The sequence below is a fragment of the Lepidochelys kempii genome, chromosome 3 (genome assembly GCF_965140265.1).
Source record: "Lepidochelys kempii isolate rLepKem1 chromosome 3, rLepKem1.hap2, whole genome shotgun sequence".
In the NCBI taxonomy this organism is placed as follows: domain Eukaryota; kingdom Metazoa; phylum Chordata; order Testudines; family Cheloniidae; genus Lepidochelys; species Lepidochelys kempii.
The window spans coordinates 179,101,049-179,118,658 of NC_133258.1; the positions used below are offsets into that span (position 1 = coordinate 179,101,049).

At 42.4% G+C, this 17,610-nt stretch overlaps 1 protein-coding gene across 1 annotated transcript in view; it reads right to left on the reverse strand.

The window, feature by feature from the left end:
• ACYP2 (acylphosphatase 2) overlaps nucleotides 1-17,610 on the reverse strand; it is a 137,431-nt gene that overhangs the window by 106,513 nt on the left and 13,308 nt on the right. The window contains exon 3 of the mRNA XM_073339164.1: nucleotides 14,401-14,510. Within this exon, the coding sequence (XP_073195265.1) occupies nucleotides 14,401-14,510 (110 nt within the window). The remainder of the gene's footprint in view (nucleotides 1-14,400; nucleotides 14,511-17,610) is intronic.

The following is a 17,610-nucleotide window of genomic DNA, read 5'->3' on the forward strand; positions in this document are numbered from 1 at the left end:
GTTTTTGGAAACTGTAGGGGACAATTTCCTGGCGCAAGTGCTGGAGGAACCAACTAGGGGTGGAGCTCTTCTTGACCTGCTGCTCACAAACCGGGAAGAATTAGTAGGGGAAGCAAAAGTGGATGGGAACCTGGGAGGCAGTGACCATGAGATGGTCGAGTTCAGGATCCTGACACAAGGAAGAAAGGAAAGCAGTAGAATACGGACCCTGGACTTCAGAAAAGCAGACTTTGACTCCCTCAGGGAACTGATGGGCAAGATCCCCTGAGAGAATAACATGAGGGGGAAAGGAGTCCAGGAGGGCTGGCTATATTTTAAAGAATCCTTATTGAGGTTACAGGGACAACCCATCCCGAAGTGTAGAAAGAATAGTAAATATGGCAGGCGACCAGCTTGGCTTAACACTGAAATCCTTGCTGATCTTAAACACAAAAAAGAGGCTTACAAGAAGTGGAAGATTGGACGAATGACCAGGGATGAGTATATAAATATTGCTCGGGCATGTAGGAATGAAATCAGGAAGGCTAAATCACACCTGGAGTTGTAGCTAGCGAGTGATGTTAAGAGTAACAAGAAGGGTTTCTTCAGGTATGCTGGCAATAAGAAGAAAGCCAAGGAAAGTGTGGGCCCCTTACTAAATGAGGGAGGCAACCTAGTGATAGAGGATGTGGAAAAAGCTAACATACTCAATGCTTTTTTTGCCTCTGTCTTCATGAACAAGGTCAGCTCCCAGACTACTGCACTGGGCAGCACAGCATGGGGAGGAGGTGGCCAGCCCTCTGTGAAGGAAGAAGTGGTTCGAGACTATTTAGAAAAACTGGACGTGCACAAGTCCATGGGGCCGGATGCGTTGCATCCGAGAGTGCTAAAGAAATTGGCAGATGTGATTGCAGAGCCATTGGCCATTATCTCTGAAAACTCATGGCGATCGGGGGAAGTTCTGGAAGATTGGAAAAAGGCTAATGTAGTGCCCATCTTTAAAAAAGGGAAGAAGGATGATCCTGGGAACTACAGGCCGGTCAGCCTCACCTCAGTCCCTGGAAAAATCATGGAGCATGTCCTCAAGGAATCAATTCTGAAGCACTTAGAGGAGAGGAAAGTGATCAGGAACAGTCAGCATGGATTCACCAAGGGAAAGTCATGCCTGACTAATCTAATTGCCTTCTATGATGAGATAACTGGTTCTGTGGATGAAGGGAAAGCAGTGGACGTGTTATTCCTCGACTTTAGCAAAGCTTTTGACACGGTCTCCCACAGTATTCTTGTCAGCTAGTTAAAGAAGTATGGGCTGGATGGATGCACTACAAGGTGGGTAGAAAGTTGGCTAGATTGTCGGGCTCAATGGGTAGTGATCAATGGCTCTATGTCTAGTTGGCAGCTGGTATCTAGCGGAGTGCCCCAAGGGTCGGTCCTGGGGCCGGTTTTGTTCAATATCTTCATTAATGATCTGGAGGATGGTGTGGATTGCACCCTCAGCAAGTTTGCGGATGACACTAAACTAGGAGGAGTGGTAGATACGCTGGAGGGTAGGGATAGGATACAGAGGGACCTAGACAAATTGGAGGATTGGGCCAAAAGAAATCTGATGAGGTTCAACAAGGACAAGTGCAGAGTCCTGCACTTAGGATGGAAGAATCCCATGCACTGCTACAGACTAGGGACCGAATGGCTAGGCAGCAGTTCTGCAGAGAAGGACCTAGGGGTTACAGTGGACGAGAAGCTGGATATGAGTCAACAGTGTGCCCTTGTTGCCAAGAAGGCCAATGGCATTTTGGGGTGTATAAGTAGGGGCATTGCCAGCAGATCGAGGGACGTGATCGTTCCCCTCTATTCAACATTGGTGAGGCCTCATCTGGAGTACTGTGTCCAGTTTTGGGCCCCACGCTACAAGAAGGATGTGGAGAAATTGGAGAGAGTCCAGCGAAGGGCAGCAAAAATTATTAGGGGACTGGAACACATGAGTTATGAGGAGAGGCTGAGGAAACTGGGATTGTTTAGTCTATGGAAGAGAAGAATGAGGGGGGATTTGATAGCTGCTTTTAACTACCTGAAAGGTGGATCCAAAGAGGATGCATCTAGACTATTCTCCATGATAGCAGATGACAGAACAAGGAGTAATGGTCTCAAGTTGCAGTGCGGGAGGTTTAGGTTGGATATTAGGAATAACTTTTTCACTAGGAGGGTGGTGAAACACTGGAATGCGTTACCTAGGGAGGTGGTGGAATCCCCTTCCTTAGAAGTTTTTAAGGTCAGGCTTGACAAAGCCCTGGCTGGGATGATTTAGTTGAGATTGGTCCTGCTCTGGGCAGGGCGTTGGACTAGATGGCCTCCTGAGGTCCCTTCCAACTCTGTTATTCTATGATACCACTTCCCCCCATCCACAAGGCTTGTTACCCTTTCAAAGAAAGCTGTCAGGTTGGTTTGACAAGATTTGTTTTTGACAAATCCATACTGACTGTTACTTATCACCTTATTATCTTCTAGATGTTTGCAAATTGATTGCTTAATTATTTGCTCCGTTATCTTTCCAGCTACAGAAGTTAAGTTGACTAGTCTGTAGTTCCTTGAGTTGTCCTTATTTCCCTTTTTAAAGATTGGCACTATATTTGCCCTTTTCCACTCCTCTCAAATCTCTCCCATCTTCCATGACTTTTCAAATCGCTAATGGCTCAGATATCTCCTCAATCAGCTCCTTGAGTATTCTAGGATGCATTTTATCAGGGTCTGGTGACTTGAAGAAATCTAACTTGCCAAAGTAACTTTTAACTTGTTCTTTCCCTATTTTAGCCTCTGATCCTACCTCATTTTCACTGGCACTCACTGTGTTAGACATCCAATCACCACCAACCTTCTTGGTGAAAACTGAAACAAAAGTCATGAAGCACCTCTGCCATTATCACATTTTCTGTTATTATTATCCCCCCGTCATTGAGTAACCCTTTCCTTGGTCTTCCTCTTGCTTCTAATGTATTTGTAGAATGTTTTCTTGTTACCCTTTATGTCTCTAGCTAGTTTGATCTTGTTTTGTGCCTTGGCTTTTCTAATTTTGTCCCTATATACTTGTATTTGTTTATATTCATCTTTTGTAATTTGACCTAGTTTCCACTTTTTGTAGGAGTCTTTTCTGACCTCCTGGTTAAGCAAAGGTGGTCTCTTGCCATACTTCCTATCTTTCCTATGAAGTGGGATAGTTTGCTCTTGTGCCCTTAATAATGTCTCTTTGAAAAACTGCCAACTGTCTTCAATTGTTTTCCTCCTTAGACTTGCTTCCCATGGGATCTTACCTATCAACTCCCCCAGTTTGCTAAAATCCGCCTTCTTGAAATCCATTGTCTTTATTTTGCTCTTCTTCCTCCTACCATTCCTTAGAATCATGAACTCTACCATTTCATGATCACTTTCACCCAAGCTGCCTTCCACTTTCAAATTCTCAACTAGTTCCTCCCTATTTGTCAAAATCAAATCTAGAACAGCCTCTCCCCTAGTAGCTTTATCCATCAGAAGCCTGCATCCCAAGAAAGGGGAAAAAACTCATAGGCAGGAGTTGTAGACCAAGCTGGATGAGCAAGCATCTCAGAGAGGTGATTAAGAAAAAGCAGAAAGCCTACAAGGAGTGAAAGATGGGAGGGATTAGCAAGGAAAGCTACCTTATTGAGGTCAGAACATGTAGGGATAAAGTGAGAAAGGCCAAAAGCCATGTAGAGTTGCACCTTGCAAAGGGAATTAAAAGTAACAGTAAAAGGTTCTATAGCCATATAAATAAGAAGAAAACAAAAAACGAAGTGGGACCGCTAAACACTGAGGATGGAGCGGAGGTTAAGGATAATTTAGGTATCGCCCAATATCGAAACAAATACTTTGCCTCAGTCTTTAATGAGGCTAATGAGGAGCTTAGGGATAGGATGGTAGGATGATAAATGGGAATGAGGATATGGAGGTAGATATTACCACATCCAAGGTAGAAACCAAACTTGAACAGCTTAATGGGACTAAATCAGGGGGCCCGGATAATCTTCATCTAAGAATATTAAAGGAACTGACACATGGAATTGCAAGCCCATTAGCAAGAATTTTTAATGAATCTGTAAACTCAGGGGTTGTACCGTATGACTGGAGAATTGCTAACATAGTATTTTTAAGAAAGGAAAAAAAAGTGATCCGGGTAACTACGGGCCTTTTAGTTTAACATCTGTAGTATGCAAGGTCTTGGAAAAAATTTTGAAGGAGAAAGTAGTTAAGGACATTGAGGTCAATGGTAATTGGGACAAAATATAACATGGTTTTACAAAAGGTAGATCGTGCCAAACCAACCTGATCTCCTTCTTTGAGAAAGTAACAAGATTTTTTAGACAAAGGAAATGCAGTGATCTAATTTACCTTGATTTCAGTAAGGCATTTGATACGGTTCCACATGGGGAATTATTAGCTAAATTGGAAAAGATGGGGATCAATATGAAAATTGAAAGGTGGATACGGAACTGGTTAAAGGGGAGATTACAACCAGTCATACTGAAAGGTGAACTGTCAGGCTGGAAGGAGGTTACTAGTGGAGTTCCTCAGTAATTAGTTTGGGGACCAATCTTATTTAATCTTTTTATTACTGATCTTGGCACAAAAAGTGGGAATGTGCTAATAAAGTTTGCGGATGTCACAAAGCTGGGAGGTATTGCCAATACAGAGAAGGACTGGGATATCATACAGGAAGATCTGGATGACTTTGTAAACTGGAGTAATAGTAATAGGATGAAATTTAATGGTGAAAAGTGCAAGGTCATGCATTTAGGGATTAATAACAAGAATTTTTGTTATAAACTGGGGGATGCATCACTTGGAAGTAACAGAGGAGGAGAAGGACCTCGGAGCACTGGTCGATCACAGGATGATTATGAGCTGCCAATGTGATATGAAAAAAGCTAATGCGGTCTTGGGATGCATCAGTCGAGGTATTTCCAGTAGAGATAAGGAGGTACTGGTGTCATTGTACAAGGCACTGGTGAGACCTCATCTGGAATATTGTGTGGAGTTCTGGTCTCCCATGTTTAAGAAGGATGAATTCAAACTGGAAGAGGTACAGAGAAGGGCTACTAGGATGATCCGAGAAATGGAAAGCCTGTCATATGAAAGGAGACAAACAGCTTGGCTTGTTTAGCCTAACCAAAAGAAGGCTGAGGGGAGATATGATTTGCCCTCTATAAATATATCAGAGGAATAAATACCAGGGAGGGAGAGGAATTATTTAAGCTCAGTATCAATGTGGACACAAGAACAAATGGATATAAACTGGCCATCAGGAAGTTTAGACTTGAAATTAGATGAAGGTTTCTAACCATCAGAGGAGTGAAGTTCTGGAATAGCCTTCCAACGGGAGCAGTGGAGGCAAAAGACATATCTGGCTTCAAGACTAAGCTTGATAGGTTTATGGAGGGGATGGTATGATGGGATAGCCTAATTTTGGCAATTAATTGATCTTTGACTATTAGCGGTAACTATGCCCAATGGCCTGTGATGGGACACTAGATAGGGTGGGATCGAGTTACAACAAAGAATTCTGTCCTGGGTGTCTGGCTGGTAAGTCTTGCCCACATGCTCAGGGTTTAGCTGATAGCCATATTTGGGGTTGGGAAGGAATTTTCCTCCAGGGCAGATTGGCAGAGGCCCTGGGGGTTTTTCACCTTCCTTTGCAGCATGGGGCACGGGTCACTTGCTGGAGGATTCTCTGTACCTTGAAGTCTTTAAACCACGAGTTTAAAGACATAGGTCAGGGCTTTGTTACAGGAGTGGGTGGGTGAGATTCTGTGGCCTGCGTTGTGCAGGAGGTCAGACTAGACGATCATAATGGTCCCTTCTGACCTTAAAGTCTATGAGTCTTATTTTCTGGAATAAAAGATTGTCTCCAATACATTCCAAGAAGTTGTTGGAAAATCTGTGCCCTGCTCTGTTATTTTCCCAACAGATGTCTGAGTAGTTGAAGTCCCCCATCACCACCAAGTCCTGTGCTTTGCATGATTTTGTTAGTTGTTTAAAAAAGCCTCATCCACCTCTTCTTCCTGGTTAGGTGGTCTTAGTAGACCCCTACCCTGACATCACCCTTGTTTTTTACCTCTATTATCTTTACCCAGAGACTTTCAACAAGTCTGTCTCAACCTCAGTCCAAGTGTATACATTTTTAATATATAAGGCAACACCTCCACCCTTTTTTCCCTGCCTGTCCTTCCTGAGTAAGCTGTACCCTTCTATACCAATATTCCAGTTATGCGTACTATCCCACCATGTTCTGTGATGCCAACTATGTCATAGTTCTGTTTATTTACTAGCATTTCTAGCTTTTCCTGTTTATTCCCCATACTTCTCGCATTAGTATACAGACATCTAAGATACTGATTCGATTTCCCCCCTGCCCCAGTTCTGTCTTGTCTTTCCTTTATCCTTGCTATAACAGCCCATGCTCCCCGCAAATTCCGACCCTTCTCCTAGGTCTCCATATTTTTTACTTACCTGTGGGCTTTGGTCACCTGCCCCCTTCAAACCTAGTTTAAATCCCTCCTCACTAAGTTAGCCAGTCTGGATCCAAATATATCCTTCCCCTTCCTCAATGGGTGGATCCCATCTCTGCTTAACAGTCCTTTTTCCTGGAATAGCATCCCTTGGTCAAGGAAGCTGAAGCCCTCCTGATGACACCATTTTCGCAGCCAGGGATTCAGCTCCAGAAGGCATCTGTCTCTGCCTGGGCCCCGACCCTTGACCAGAAGGATCAAAGAGAACACCACCTCCACTCCCAACTCCTTCACCCTTACTCCCAGAACCCTGTAGTCACTTCTGATCTGCTGAGGGTCATACCTTGCCATATCAATAGTGCCCACATGGATGAGTAGCATGGGGTAGTAGTCAGAGGGCTGGGTGATCCTCAACAATCCCTCTGTAATGTCTCAGATACTGGCTCATGACAGACAGCATACCACCTGGGATGTCATGTCAGGGCAACCGATGGGTGCCTCCGTCCCCCTCAGAAAAGAGTCACCAACCACCACTACCCTACGCTTCCTCCTGGGAGTGGTGGCTGAGATCCTCCCAGTCTTGGGGGTACATGGCTTCTCCTACTCCACCTTTGAAGGTGATTCCTCATCACTTGTTGCCAGGGCAGCATATCGGTTTTCCATCACCATGGTGGGTTAGTTGGGAGTAGGGGTTGAGCACTGCCTGCTGTCAGAAGTAACCAGCGGCCAGTGTCCTCCCTGTGACAGAGCCATATCCTCTTCCCCCGGTGGTGTGACAGCAGTCCTCTGTAGCTAGATAGCTTCCTCAGCCTTGGATGCCTCCATTTGAATACTCTCAAGGAGTTCCTCATGGGCACGGATGCTGCTCAGCCTAGCCACCTTCTCCTGTAGCTCTCCCACCTGCTTCCTGAGAGATTCCACCAGCAGGCACCTTTCACACTGGAAGGTCCCCCCAGCCTGGCTTTCTGTGAGTAGGAAATGGTGGCAACAGTCTCTGCAAGTCCACACCAGGATCTGGGTAGAGGCATCCAGGGTTGGGTTGTCTGTCTGGATACAGGTGCAGGTGGAGAAGACAGGAGCAGCGCTGGCGATGTGGCCCTTCCCAATCATAGTGATTATATTACGTCTCCCTCCCACAAACTCCCCTGTTTGCAGTCCCCTGTTCACTAGCTCATATAGATTTATGTTTCAAACGTGTTTGCTCCTGGGGTAACACCCACCAGGTAATTTACATCTAGTCTGGCAAGCACATTGTGAATGAGCTATTCAAGATTATGGTCCATTAAAAAACACTTAGCTCTCACGAGTCATAGAAGAAGCTTGTCACCACCCACTGAGACCTTGCTCATTTGACCCTGGACTCCATCTTGTGCCCGCAATTTTCCACAAACCAAGACTGAGAGCAATCCCTCCATATGAGAGAAGGTATAAAGGACCCTGGAACCATCTCCATTTTGCCTCTTTTCTGCTCTGATCTCTGGACTTACACTAAAAAGAGCATACTGACTATGGACTGAGGAGCTGCCAATTTTTTGGAAGTTACCAGAGACTTTACAAGCCAGCAGTCTTTAACATCAGTCCTACAAACCTGATCCAAGAACTTTGCAATGATTGTATGTACATGACTTCCTTAAAAATTTTAACTCTCCTCTTTCTTTTCTCTTATAAATAAACCTTTAGATATTAGATACTAAAGAATTGGCAACAGCATGATTATTGGGTAAAATCTGAATTATATATTGACCTGGCTATGTGGCTGATCTCTTGGGATTAGAGGACCCTATATGTGATGAAACTGGTTTTCAATAACCACTCATCACAGAGTCCAGTGTCTGGGTGATGAAGCAAGGGCGAGGATGACTGCATTTTTAACTTCTTGTTAACCAGTGTGGTGAGACAGAGGTTTACTTTTGTTACTGGCTTCATATATCTGATGGTAGAATAACCACCAGTTCGGGGGTGAGTCTGCCCTATTTCTCAGCAGTTTGTCCTGAATCTGGTATTCTCAGCTGTGACCCCCTGAGGCACGGTGACATCAGGTGACACAGAGCATTCCCTCTCCCAATTGCATTCTGAGGACCACGAGCAGCTGAGAGGATAGAAGATAATCGGGGCCAAATTATGCTTACAGTTACACTTGTGTGTAAATTTTAGAGTATTTCTACTGACTTCAGTGGAGATACTCCAAATTTACACCAGTTTATGTGAAAAGAGAATCTGCCTCTCTGAATAGAAAATGAAACCCAGGCCTCTTGCATAGTAGTGCAAAGCACTGTGAGTTAGCTACACAATCACCCCTTAAATATTACATTTGAATTATAACAACATTTAATCTAACAAAACTATTCATGAAAATAAGTGCAAAGTTCGTCTGTTAAACAAATTGCTAATATAGATGTGGACAATCTCTGCAACCCAAAAAAATGTATCTTGTAACCCAAAAAAATCAACTTGACATTAAATCCCCAGGACAAAAACCATAGTTACTGTGCATAATGCAGTCATATTAGTTAATCACACCTAAATCCCTAAAGATGCAACTTTTAAATGGTTTATCAGAAAATGTAACATTCTTTTTCCGTTTTCTTTTACTTTGCAAAAAGTAGATTTAACTTTAATAATAGTTTTTAAACTATTCATATAAAAGAAAATGTTGTCAGAAGCTGCATCTCAAATTGGCTAGACGTAATGCAATTTGCAAAAGAAAGCTTTCACCGTCCATCATCCTTATTACAAGAATGAGGCAATGAAGGAGAAAAAGAAAACACAACACACATACAAAATGTCCCTGAAAGCTGGCCTGGGAACAACACAGATGGACTGCTGTGCTTCCAGGCAGCGCTCCTAATGATGACAGCCACTGCTGTTTTCCAGATTTCCATAACCTTAAGAAAAGCCACACCCATGTTTTTAAAGACATTGCAGCATTTGAAGTTTTCATTTCCTCATGGTAGAGACTGCAGGCCTTTTTTGAAATCCAGATTTATATGTTTTGATTTCTTATCATACATATTGTATGAAAACCATTTTAAAAAAATATGAGTTCAACAAGCATCCTAGAAAGTTCCTCAGCCTATTTCTTCACAGAACTATTTCACAAGAATTAAAAAATACATTTACAACAGATAACGGTTTGCCAATGTTCCATTTTTTAAAAATCATGATTCTTCAAGGACATATAAAAAATTAACACATTGCTTTAGGCTAAAAATTAATATAGGCTGAGCCTATATGCTATTTTTTAAAAGTTTAGGAAAAGTACAAAGGTTTTACATTATAGGACGTGAACACACCTCTACAACTACCAGCTTACCAAATGAAAAGTGTTTTTATCTTTGTACCTCAAAAATGTCCAAAATAAAACAAGAAATGTGACCTTGTTATTCCATAACATCGACTAGTGATTTGGATATTTAATCAAAGGAAAATAAGGTAAAGATAAAGAGGTTTAAAAAGCAACTAAAGGGCAAAGACCCTTTTATACATATGTGAGTTAAACACAAAATCCAATATGGCTATGTAAAATTTTAGTATATATCTCTATAATTTACTTACACTACATACTCCTAATTTAAATAATTTAATTAAAATATAAGTACCAGATAGAACTACAACTGCATATATACAGTATAGTTACTTTTTTACAAATTACCTAAGAAGTAATGTGACAGGGTCAGGCCAGATGGCTACAGGAGAGTGATAGAAAGCAGATATATTAGCCCCAGGTTAAGTAGGTCCCTTTTCCCTGGGTAAGGTAACAGGGAAGGTTCCAGAACAATCAGGAACTTTCTGGAAACAATTAAGGGAGACAGGCTGATTAGAACACCTGCAGCCAATCAAGAAGCCGCCAGAATCAATTAAGACAGGGAGGCTAACAGGGCACCTGGGTTTCAAATCGGAGCTCACTTCAGTTTGTGGTGTGCGTGTGATAGGAGCTTGGAGCAAGAGGTACTAGGAGCTGAGAGTGAGAAGGCATACTGCTGGAAGACTGAGAAGTACAAGCATTATCAGACATCAGGAGGAAGGTCCTGTGGTAAGAATAAAGAAGGTGTTGGGAGGAGGCCATGGGGAAGTAGCCCAGGGAGTTGTAGCTGTCACGCAGCTGTTACAGGAGCCACTGTAGACAGCTGCAATCCACAGGGCCCTAGGCTGGAATCCGGAGTAGAGGGCGGGCCCGGGTTCCGCCCATTCCCGCAACTCCCTACTTGATACTGGAGGAGTTGAACTGGACTGTAGGTTCCACCAGAGGGGAAGGTCTCTGGCCTGTTCCCCGACCCACTAGGTGGATCAGCAGAGACTGTGGGGACTGTTCTTCTTCCTTTTCCCCATGCTGGCCAGTGATGAGGCTAACTGAATGAACGGCAGATTTGAGCTACGAAAGTGGTCAAACTGAGGGCTGCTGTGAACCTCTGAGGCGAGCAAATCCGCCAATAAGCGCTGGACCCACCAAGGCAGAGGAGGAACTTTGTCACAGTAACATTACACTATAATGCACCCAACCCACAGTACACTTTGTTATACAAATCTTTACACAAATCTTTCCAATGAAACAATGGTTGTTATATGCTACGGTGTCATAAAACCATGCAAAATATTTCCTAAAGAACACAATCAAAATCTACTAAAATGGTTCCACAACAGCCCATGATTTATAGAAGTATCTACTTTTTTGGATTTGATACTCCTGACATTTAAAATACTAATAACAATGAAATGCACATAAAATCAAAATTTGAAATGTCTGTGCTTCTATAGGATTATGTTTGAAGCTATCGCCAAGCCTACACAGTTTTTCTACCATATAACTATTTTGGTTGGGGGTGTGTGGGATTTTTTTACTGAAATTATACCAGTAAAACCTCTAGTGTGGATGCAGTTTTAACAACATAAAGGTAACTTACCCTGGTATAGCTTATTCCCCCTCTATGTGGTACAACTTTTGTGTGTAGGCAAGCTCTAGGTCTTCAACTTTACCTATTGTGATTTGGTGCTACAGCAAATAAAGTATGTACAATCATATACTGCTTTCGTAATGCCTCATAACTAAAACAAGCTACAGTTACTGTAATAAGCTTTACCTCGGAAACTCATAATACCATCAGAGCTGCATTATATCATTTGTTAAGTGTATTATAGCAGTTTCCACACAAAATTTCAGCTCCACTGGCATGACACTGTCTTGCATAAAGGGACAGATATCAAAATGTAGATGTTGACTATGTGTGTTAGGAAAGCCTCGGAAAGTGGAATAAATTAAGTAATAACTATGACAAATAATTTGGCTTAATCTTTAAGAACTTCACATTTCTGGAATGAGCAAAATAGGTAGTTTTCTTTTTACATGTTTCACAATAGCAAATATGAGTTAAAACATTGGAAAGGCCTATCCAAAATATGCGATGGATGAGCAATATTTTGTGGCATATTGTCACACACTCTGGAAAATAAGAAGCTTGCCACCCATCTGATTGTTTCCTATGAAACACATCTACAGTAGGTAGTACTCTGCAATAAGCTAGCAAACACTTTTTGGAGTCACTTTGTCCACTTTCCTTATCTTCCAATTTGAGAGTTATCACCTGCTTCTCTTTGGGGACGGTAATCTTGTTTGAGAAGCAAGGGTGTTTCTGAATTAAAGGGCACATGTGACAGAAGTGACAGGTTTTTTTGCCACAGAAACTATCTTTCTTTTTAAAAACCTTTTCCTTTAGGTCTTGCCTAAACCTGGGGTTGAGAGCAACAGAGACAGCCATTTCTGTTGAGCTGCAGCAAACAAGTGTTCTCAGTTGAGTTTTAAATGCCAGAACATCCTGAGAAAATTCTGAACATCAATAATGAACAAGTTCCTGAAAGGTTTCAGAGTAACAGCCGTGCAGACTTTTTTCTCCCATTCATGACTCTGCCTTTTCTTAAATCATTGTCCTTGCCTAATACAACTTCCTTTTTTCTTTATACCAAGCAACTGCCATCTCTCTCACACACACACACACACCTGACTTCTTTTGGTTTGTCTTCCATCACTAAACTCAACACTAGTATCATCTGTCACGTCTCACACATTTGACAAGTATATAAAAGTAAAAACACTCCAAAAACCCATAAAACTGTAGCAATGTTAGTGTGGCCCAGGGGATAGGGTGTTGGACTCAGAAAATCTGGATTTTGTCACTTATCTGCTATATGACCTTAAGCAAGTTACGTCATCTCTCTGTCTTACTTTGATTGTAAACTCTTCTGGATATGGAATCTCTCTATGTTTTTGTAGAGTGCCTATCACAATAGGAACCCAATCGCAGTAGAGGGCAGTAAGCACTACTGTAATACCAAAATATAATAGTGTCACTTAACTGTGTGAGGTAAGCAAATTACATTATATGCAACTGTAACTCATCCACCCCCAATCCATCATCATCAGGGACCTTCAGCACAGTCGGCACCCACTACAGTGAAAGGAGTAACTCCAGTAACTGGCAGCGGGAGTAGGCTGTAATCATTTGTGGACCATCTATTAGGAAATGCACAACATACTGAAACAATGATTACATATGCATGAGTAGCCTCATTTTACCTACAGCATAATCAGATACATAGATTTGGGAGGTTCTTAAAAAGAGGCAGTGTGGCTAATGAAATAAGACTTTTGTCTGCCGTATTCTATTTTCAGCTTCTGTTGCTTCTCAGGGTGGTATGAGGCCTTGCTCAATGACAAGTATTGTGAAAGGAACTGAATTACCAACAGCAGTTAGAAAACATGAGTGTAAGGTCTCCTTGATCCTAGCCTGGTGCAAATGTCCCTAGCCCAATGTGTATTTTGATAGGGCAAGTAGGACAAAGAAGAGGATCTATTTTGTCTGATTCCCATCTGGAGATACAGCTATATGTGCCATGCTAAAAAGAGATACTGGGAAGCATGCCTCGTACATGTGGTATCTTGAAAAGTTTTAGCAGAGAGCCTTCAGCAACCTCTGCTGGGCATAATACAGATTGCAAATGGCAATTTTGACATTTTATAATTCAACCAGATATGAATGGATTTCCATGTGGACAACAAAGGGCAAGTCTCTGATATGAGGACTATCCTTTTGCAAAATTGTGAAGTTCTGCTACAACTTACGGAGGAACTAGAATCCTTGAAAAACAGGTCAGAAAAGTTTGTATACTGAGGTTAGGCAACCTCCATATAAGGGTATCTACTACTCTGTTCATAGTAATTTGTTATTTAAGAATCAGAGAAAAAGTAAGTCTATTTTATTCATCCAAGCAGTATGAAAGCTAACAGGATTAGCACTTGTCACCAAGAACATACAGTTTTAATTTTTTTTAAAAGTTTTAAATTTAAAATAGTATCTCAGAGCTTAGTGCTGGAGGTAGACATCTTGGTAAAAATGGTATCATTTAGGGCACTCGCTCACAGAAGACCCATGGAAAATACTATTACATTGCAGTGATTCCAAGTCTTTTTTGTTGTTGTTGGAGGGGACGGCCCTATTTACAGTGGACAGGTAGGCAGACACATTCCTTCCCATCAACACCACCATTTTCCCTCATCCTATGTCCTGGCACAATTGGTGGACTTTTCCTGATATTGTCCATTTCCTTCTTTCTGATCCTATTAATTTGTCTATTCTGTTTTCCTCCTTCTAATTTTTTGTTTTTCCCCCTTCATAGTCTCTTTTTTGTTTTTCTATTTTTTAATATTCCTCTTTGCTCCTCTTCCCAGTTCTCCCATACACCAGAAGGCTAACTATTGCTCAGAAGTCAAGATGGCATGTTTCTAACAACCTTGATTTGTTATTGTTATAGTAAGTCACTGATACTTAAATCTAATTTTACATTCTCTTCAGAATCATTTTAACAAATTTGACAGGTTAATGAGGCTAACACACATTGACACAGAAGTACTTACATCGCATTTACTTTATCTTCTGGGCCCTGAACTTGGCCAGTAACAGTCCCTTGTCTGGTATTTTTAACCCAGCCAACTACTCCCATTTTCCTAGCTTCATCTTCTGTGTACTGATTTGGAAAATAAAACAAAAAAATACACATAGTATATTCAGCACCAGCAGTTATGACACACACACATTGTGCATGAGTAGTCTTAAAGCCCCAGTTTCATTTCCACAACTTTCTTAAAGACAACTCTTCCTAAAAAGTATCTGTAGATATTAATGCACCTACCCAAACATCAGGATTTTCCTGCCGGTTCTGGACTTGCAGCAGAAGCAGACAATTTTTCAACAAAAAAGTGAGACTTATCCCCCTTGTGCTTATCAGTGTTTATCATAACATCATCCCTTGACGCCACTTCCAAGTTACACCGCAGGCAATAAGGCAAGGCAATAAGGCAATACTGCTGTATAGCTTCTTTGGGATAGTTTTCTCATGCTATGTCAGAATCTATTGATGGTTCCATTTGGGGGAGAAGACAAAAAATCTACACTCTCCATTTTAAGAATTTTCAACATATGTTATCATCTTGTGCAGAGGTCAAGGGTCTTCCACATCACCCTATAGCTGCCATTTTGAAGAAATAACACTGGCAACAAAAAACAAAAGCCTGTAAGAACTTCATCTTTTGTTAAAGCACTTCTGAATTTGTTAGACTTCCTTAAGGAGCTATGACATCCCATCTTCAAGCAAACTGTCAAAATAATTAGCAACTTGCCTTGAGAAGTAAATGAAGAACAAAACACTTGAAGAAGAGGGAACTGTGGTAGCAATAAAAATTGAAGTCCAGTTAATTGTTCAGGTTGTTAATATGACTCTTTTTGCAATACATTATTATTGTGAATTTATGCTGACTGTTTGTCACTTATTCACTTCCTGAGCTGGCTTCAGCCACTTCAGTTTATCTCCACTATTTTTTAAGTTTTGCCATTCTGTATTATCTGTCTCTCTCAAACTTAAGTAACATATATGTATCTTTAAATATACATGTTTTAAAACCACAAAACTGCACAGAATAGGAAGTCCACTTCTCTGAAATCCAGCTAAGAATTACTCTTTCTTCTTTGGGTGGAATAAGTCAATCAATATTCACCAACACATGTTCTTCTACTTCTCAGACACCAGTTGTATAAATATAGATATCACAGGTATTTTAACTATCTACATCTTTTCTAAATCAATCGAGGAGAAACAATCTGTGTGCAAGCATGCATTTCATGTTTACATGCTGCACTGCAGAGTATAGTCAGACTCACCACAATTGTAAACTTTAATGCAGTTTTCAAAGATATAGCTGAAAATTTTCCACTCTGTTTTACATGTGGCTCAATAATACACTAATATACCAGAGTAGGCATAGAGGCTCTCTCTTTATATATCTTTATCCAGTTGCATATACTGCACTCAGATTTGGCTATTAGCCTCTGGGGACTACATTTTAGTATACTTCATATACACTTAACTGGGCTGGCCTAGGCTGCTATGAATGTACAGTCATTATTGATTAGTTCACTGGAGAACTGTTCCTGTTTAGACACTATCAGCACAATTTCAGTGTTCTACTGTCTTCAGTCGCATCTGTTAAACTGTAACAAAGAGAATTTTTAAATTGTCTATTTGGTTATATTTGGCCTGCAGATAAAGCATCAAAATATAAGAGAGGCATAGACTCGTCATTTCCTCACACAAAACACTCAATACTCACTTCTCTCCACTTAAATATAAAGCAGGCAAGGGAGGATGTCATGACTTTCAATCACACACAGACATAGATTCGCACTTCCAAGTTAACAATAACTTAGCACAAAGCAATGGACCATATATCTGATGGAGTGGCAACTCAGCACAGGAGCCCAGAGTACCTGGGATAGACCAGAGCTGACTGGGTAGAATGAATGATGTCACTAAATTCAAGACATATGTTATACTCTAAGTCCTTCAGCCATTTCATCTTTCAGCTGTTTTACAAGTATAACCATATACTGAAAAAGCTTAATGTTTAATATTAAACATAGGTCAATATTTTCAGAAAATACAGTATTCTAGCTATTTCCACTCTGTGAAACGTGTCCTCTTGTTTTCTGAGTTTCTGCCTTTCTTTTGAATTGTAATGCTCCTGCTGCAGGTTCAGAACTGGTGGAGAAGCTTGGGTGGGATCTGAGCTGCAGAGACCAAACTTCCACATCATGTGATTATTAGACATCATCTGTCAGAAAAAAAATCATAAGCACTGTAGATTCATTTCTTTAATTCTCTGAAGAATTAACACTGCACTTTTATTTTCATGAAGAAAAAGAAAAAGAGAATACACGTTGCTTCAGTAGCTCAAAACTAACGTTTTCCATTCAACACATTGTCAGGCCTTTATGATGTTTAAAGTCAGTGACTGAAGCCTCTAGATTGGGATCTCAAACACGCAGCCCACGGGGTGATTTTCTGTGGCCTGCCAGCTCCCCGTGCCCCCTGTCCCCCCCAGGGCTTACCTAGAGCGGCTCTGGCCCGGTGTGCACCAGGGGCAGGGCTGGCTCCCTGCCTGCCTGCCTGCCCTGCCCTGCCCCCGCGCCGCTCCGGGAAGCAGCCGGAACCTGGAGAAGGGGGGGCATAAGGGTCTATGTGTTGCCCTTGCTTCCAGGCACCGCCCCCCGCAACTCCCATTGGCCTGCAACGGGGAACCACGGCCAATGGGAGCTCCGGGGGAAGTACCTGGAGGAGCGGCCAGGGCAACACACAGAGCCCTCTGACCCCACTCCCCCAGGTTCCAGCCGCTTCCCGGAGTGGCACCGGGTCAGGGCAGGCAGGCAGGCAGGGAGCTTGCCCTGCTCCCGGTGCGTGCCGGGCTGGAGCCCTCCCCCCCAAACCCCTCCTGCACCCCAACCCCCTGCCCCGAGCCCCCTGCCTCACCCTGCACACCTCCTGCACTCCCTGCTGCACCCTGACCCCCTGCCGCACCCCTCACCCCTCCTGCAGCCCACACCCCAACTCCCTGCCCTGAGCCCCCTGCCGCACTCTGCACACCTCCTGCACTTCAACTTCCTGCCCTGAGCCCCCGCCACACCCCGCACCCTTCCTGCACCCCCTGGGGGCAGGGAGGGGGCGGAGCTGGAGTGGGGATTTCGGGGAAGGGGTTGGAATGGGGGCAGAGAAGGGGTGGGAAGAGCCAGGGTAG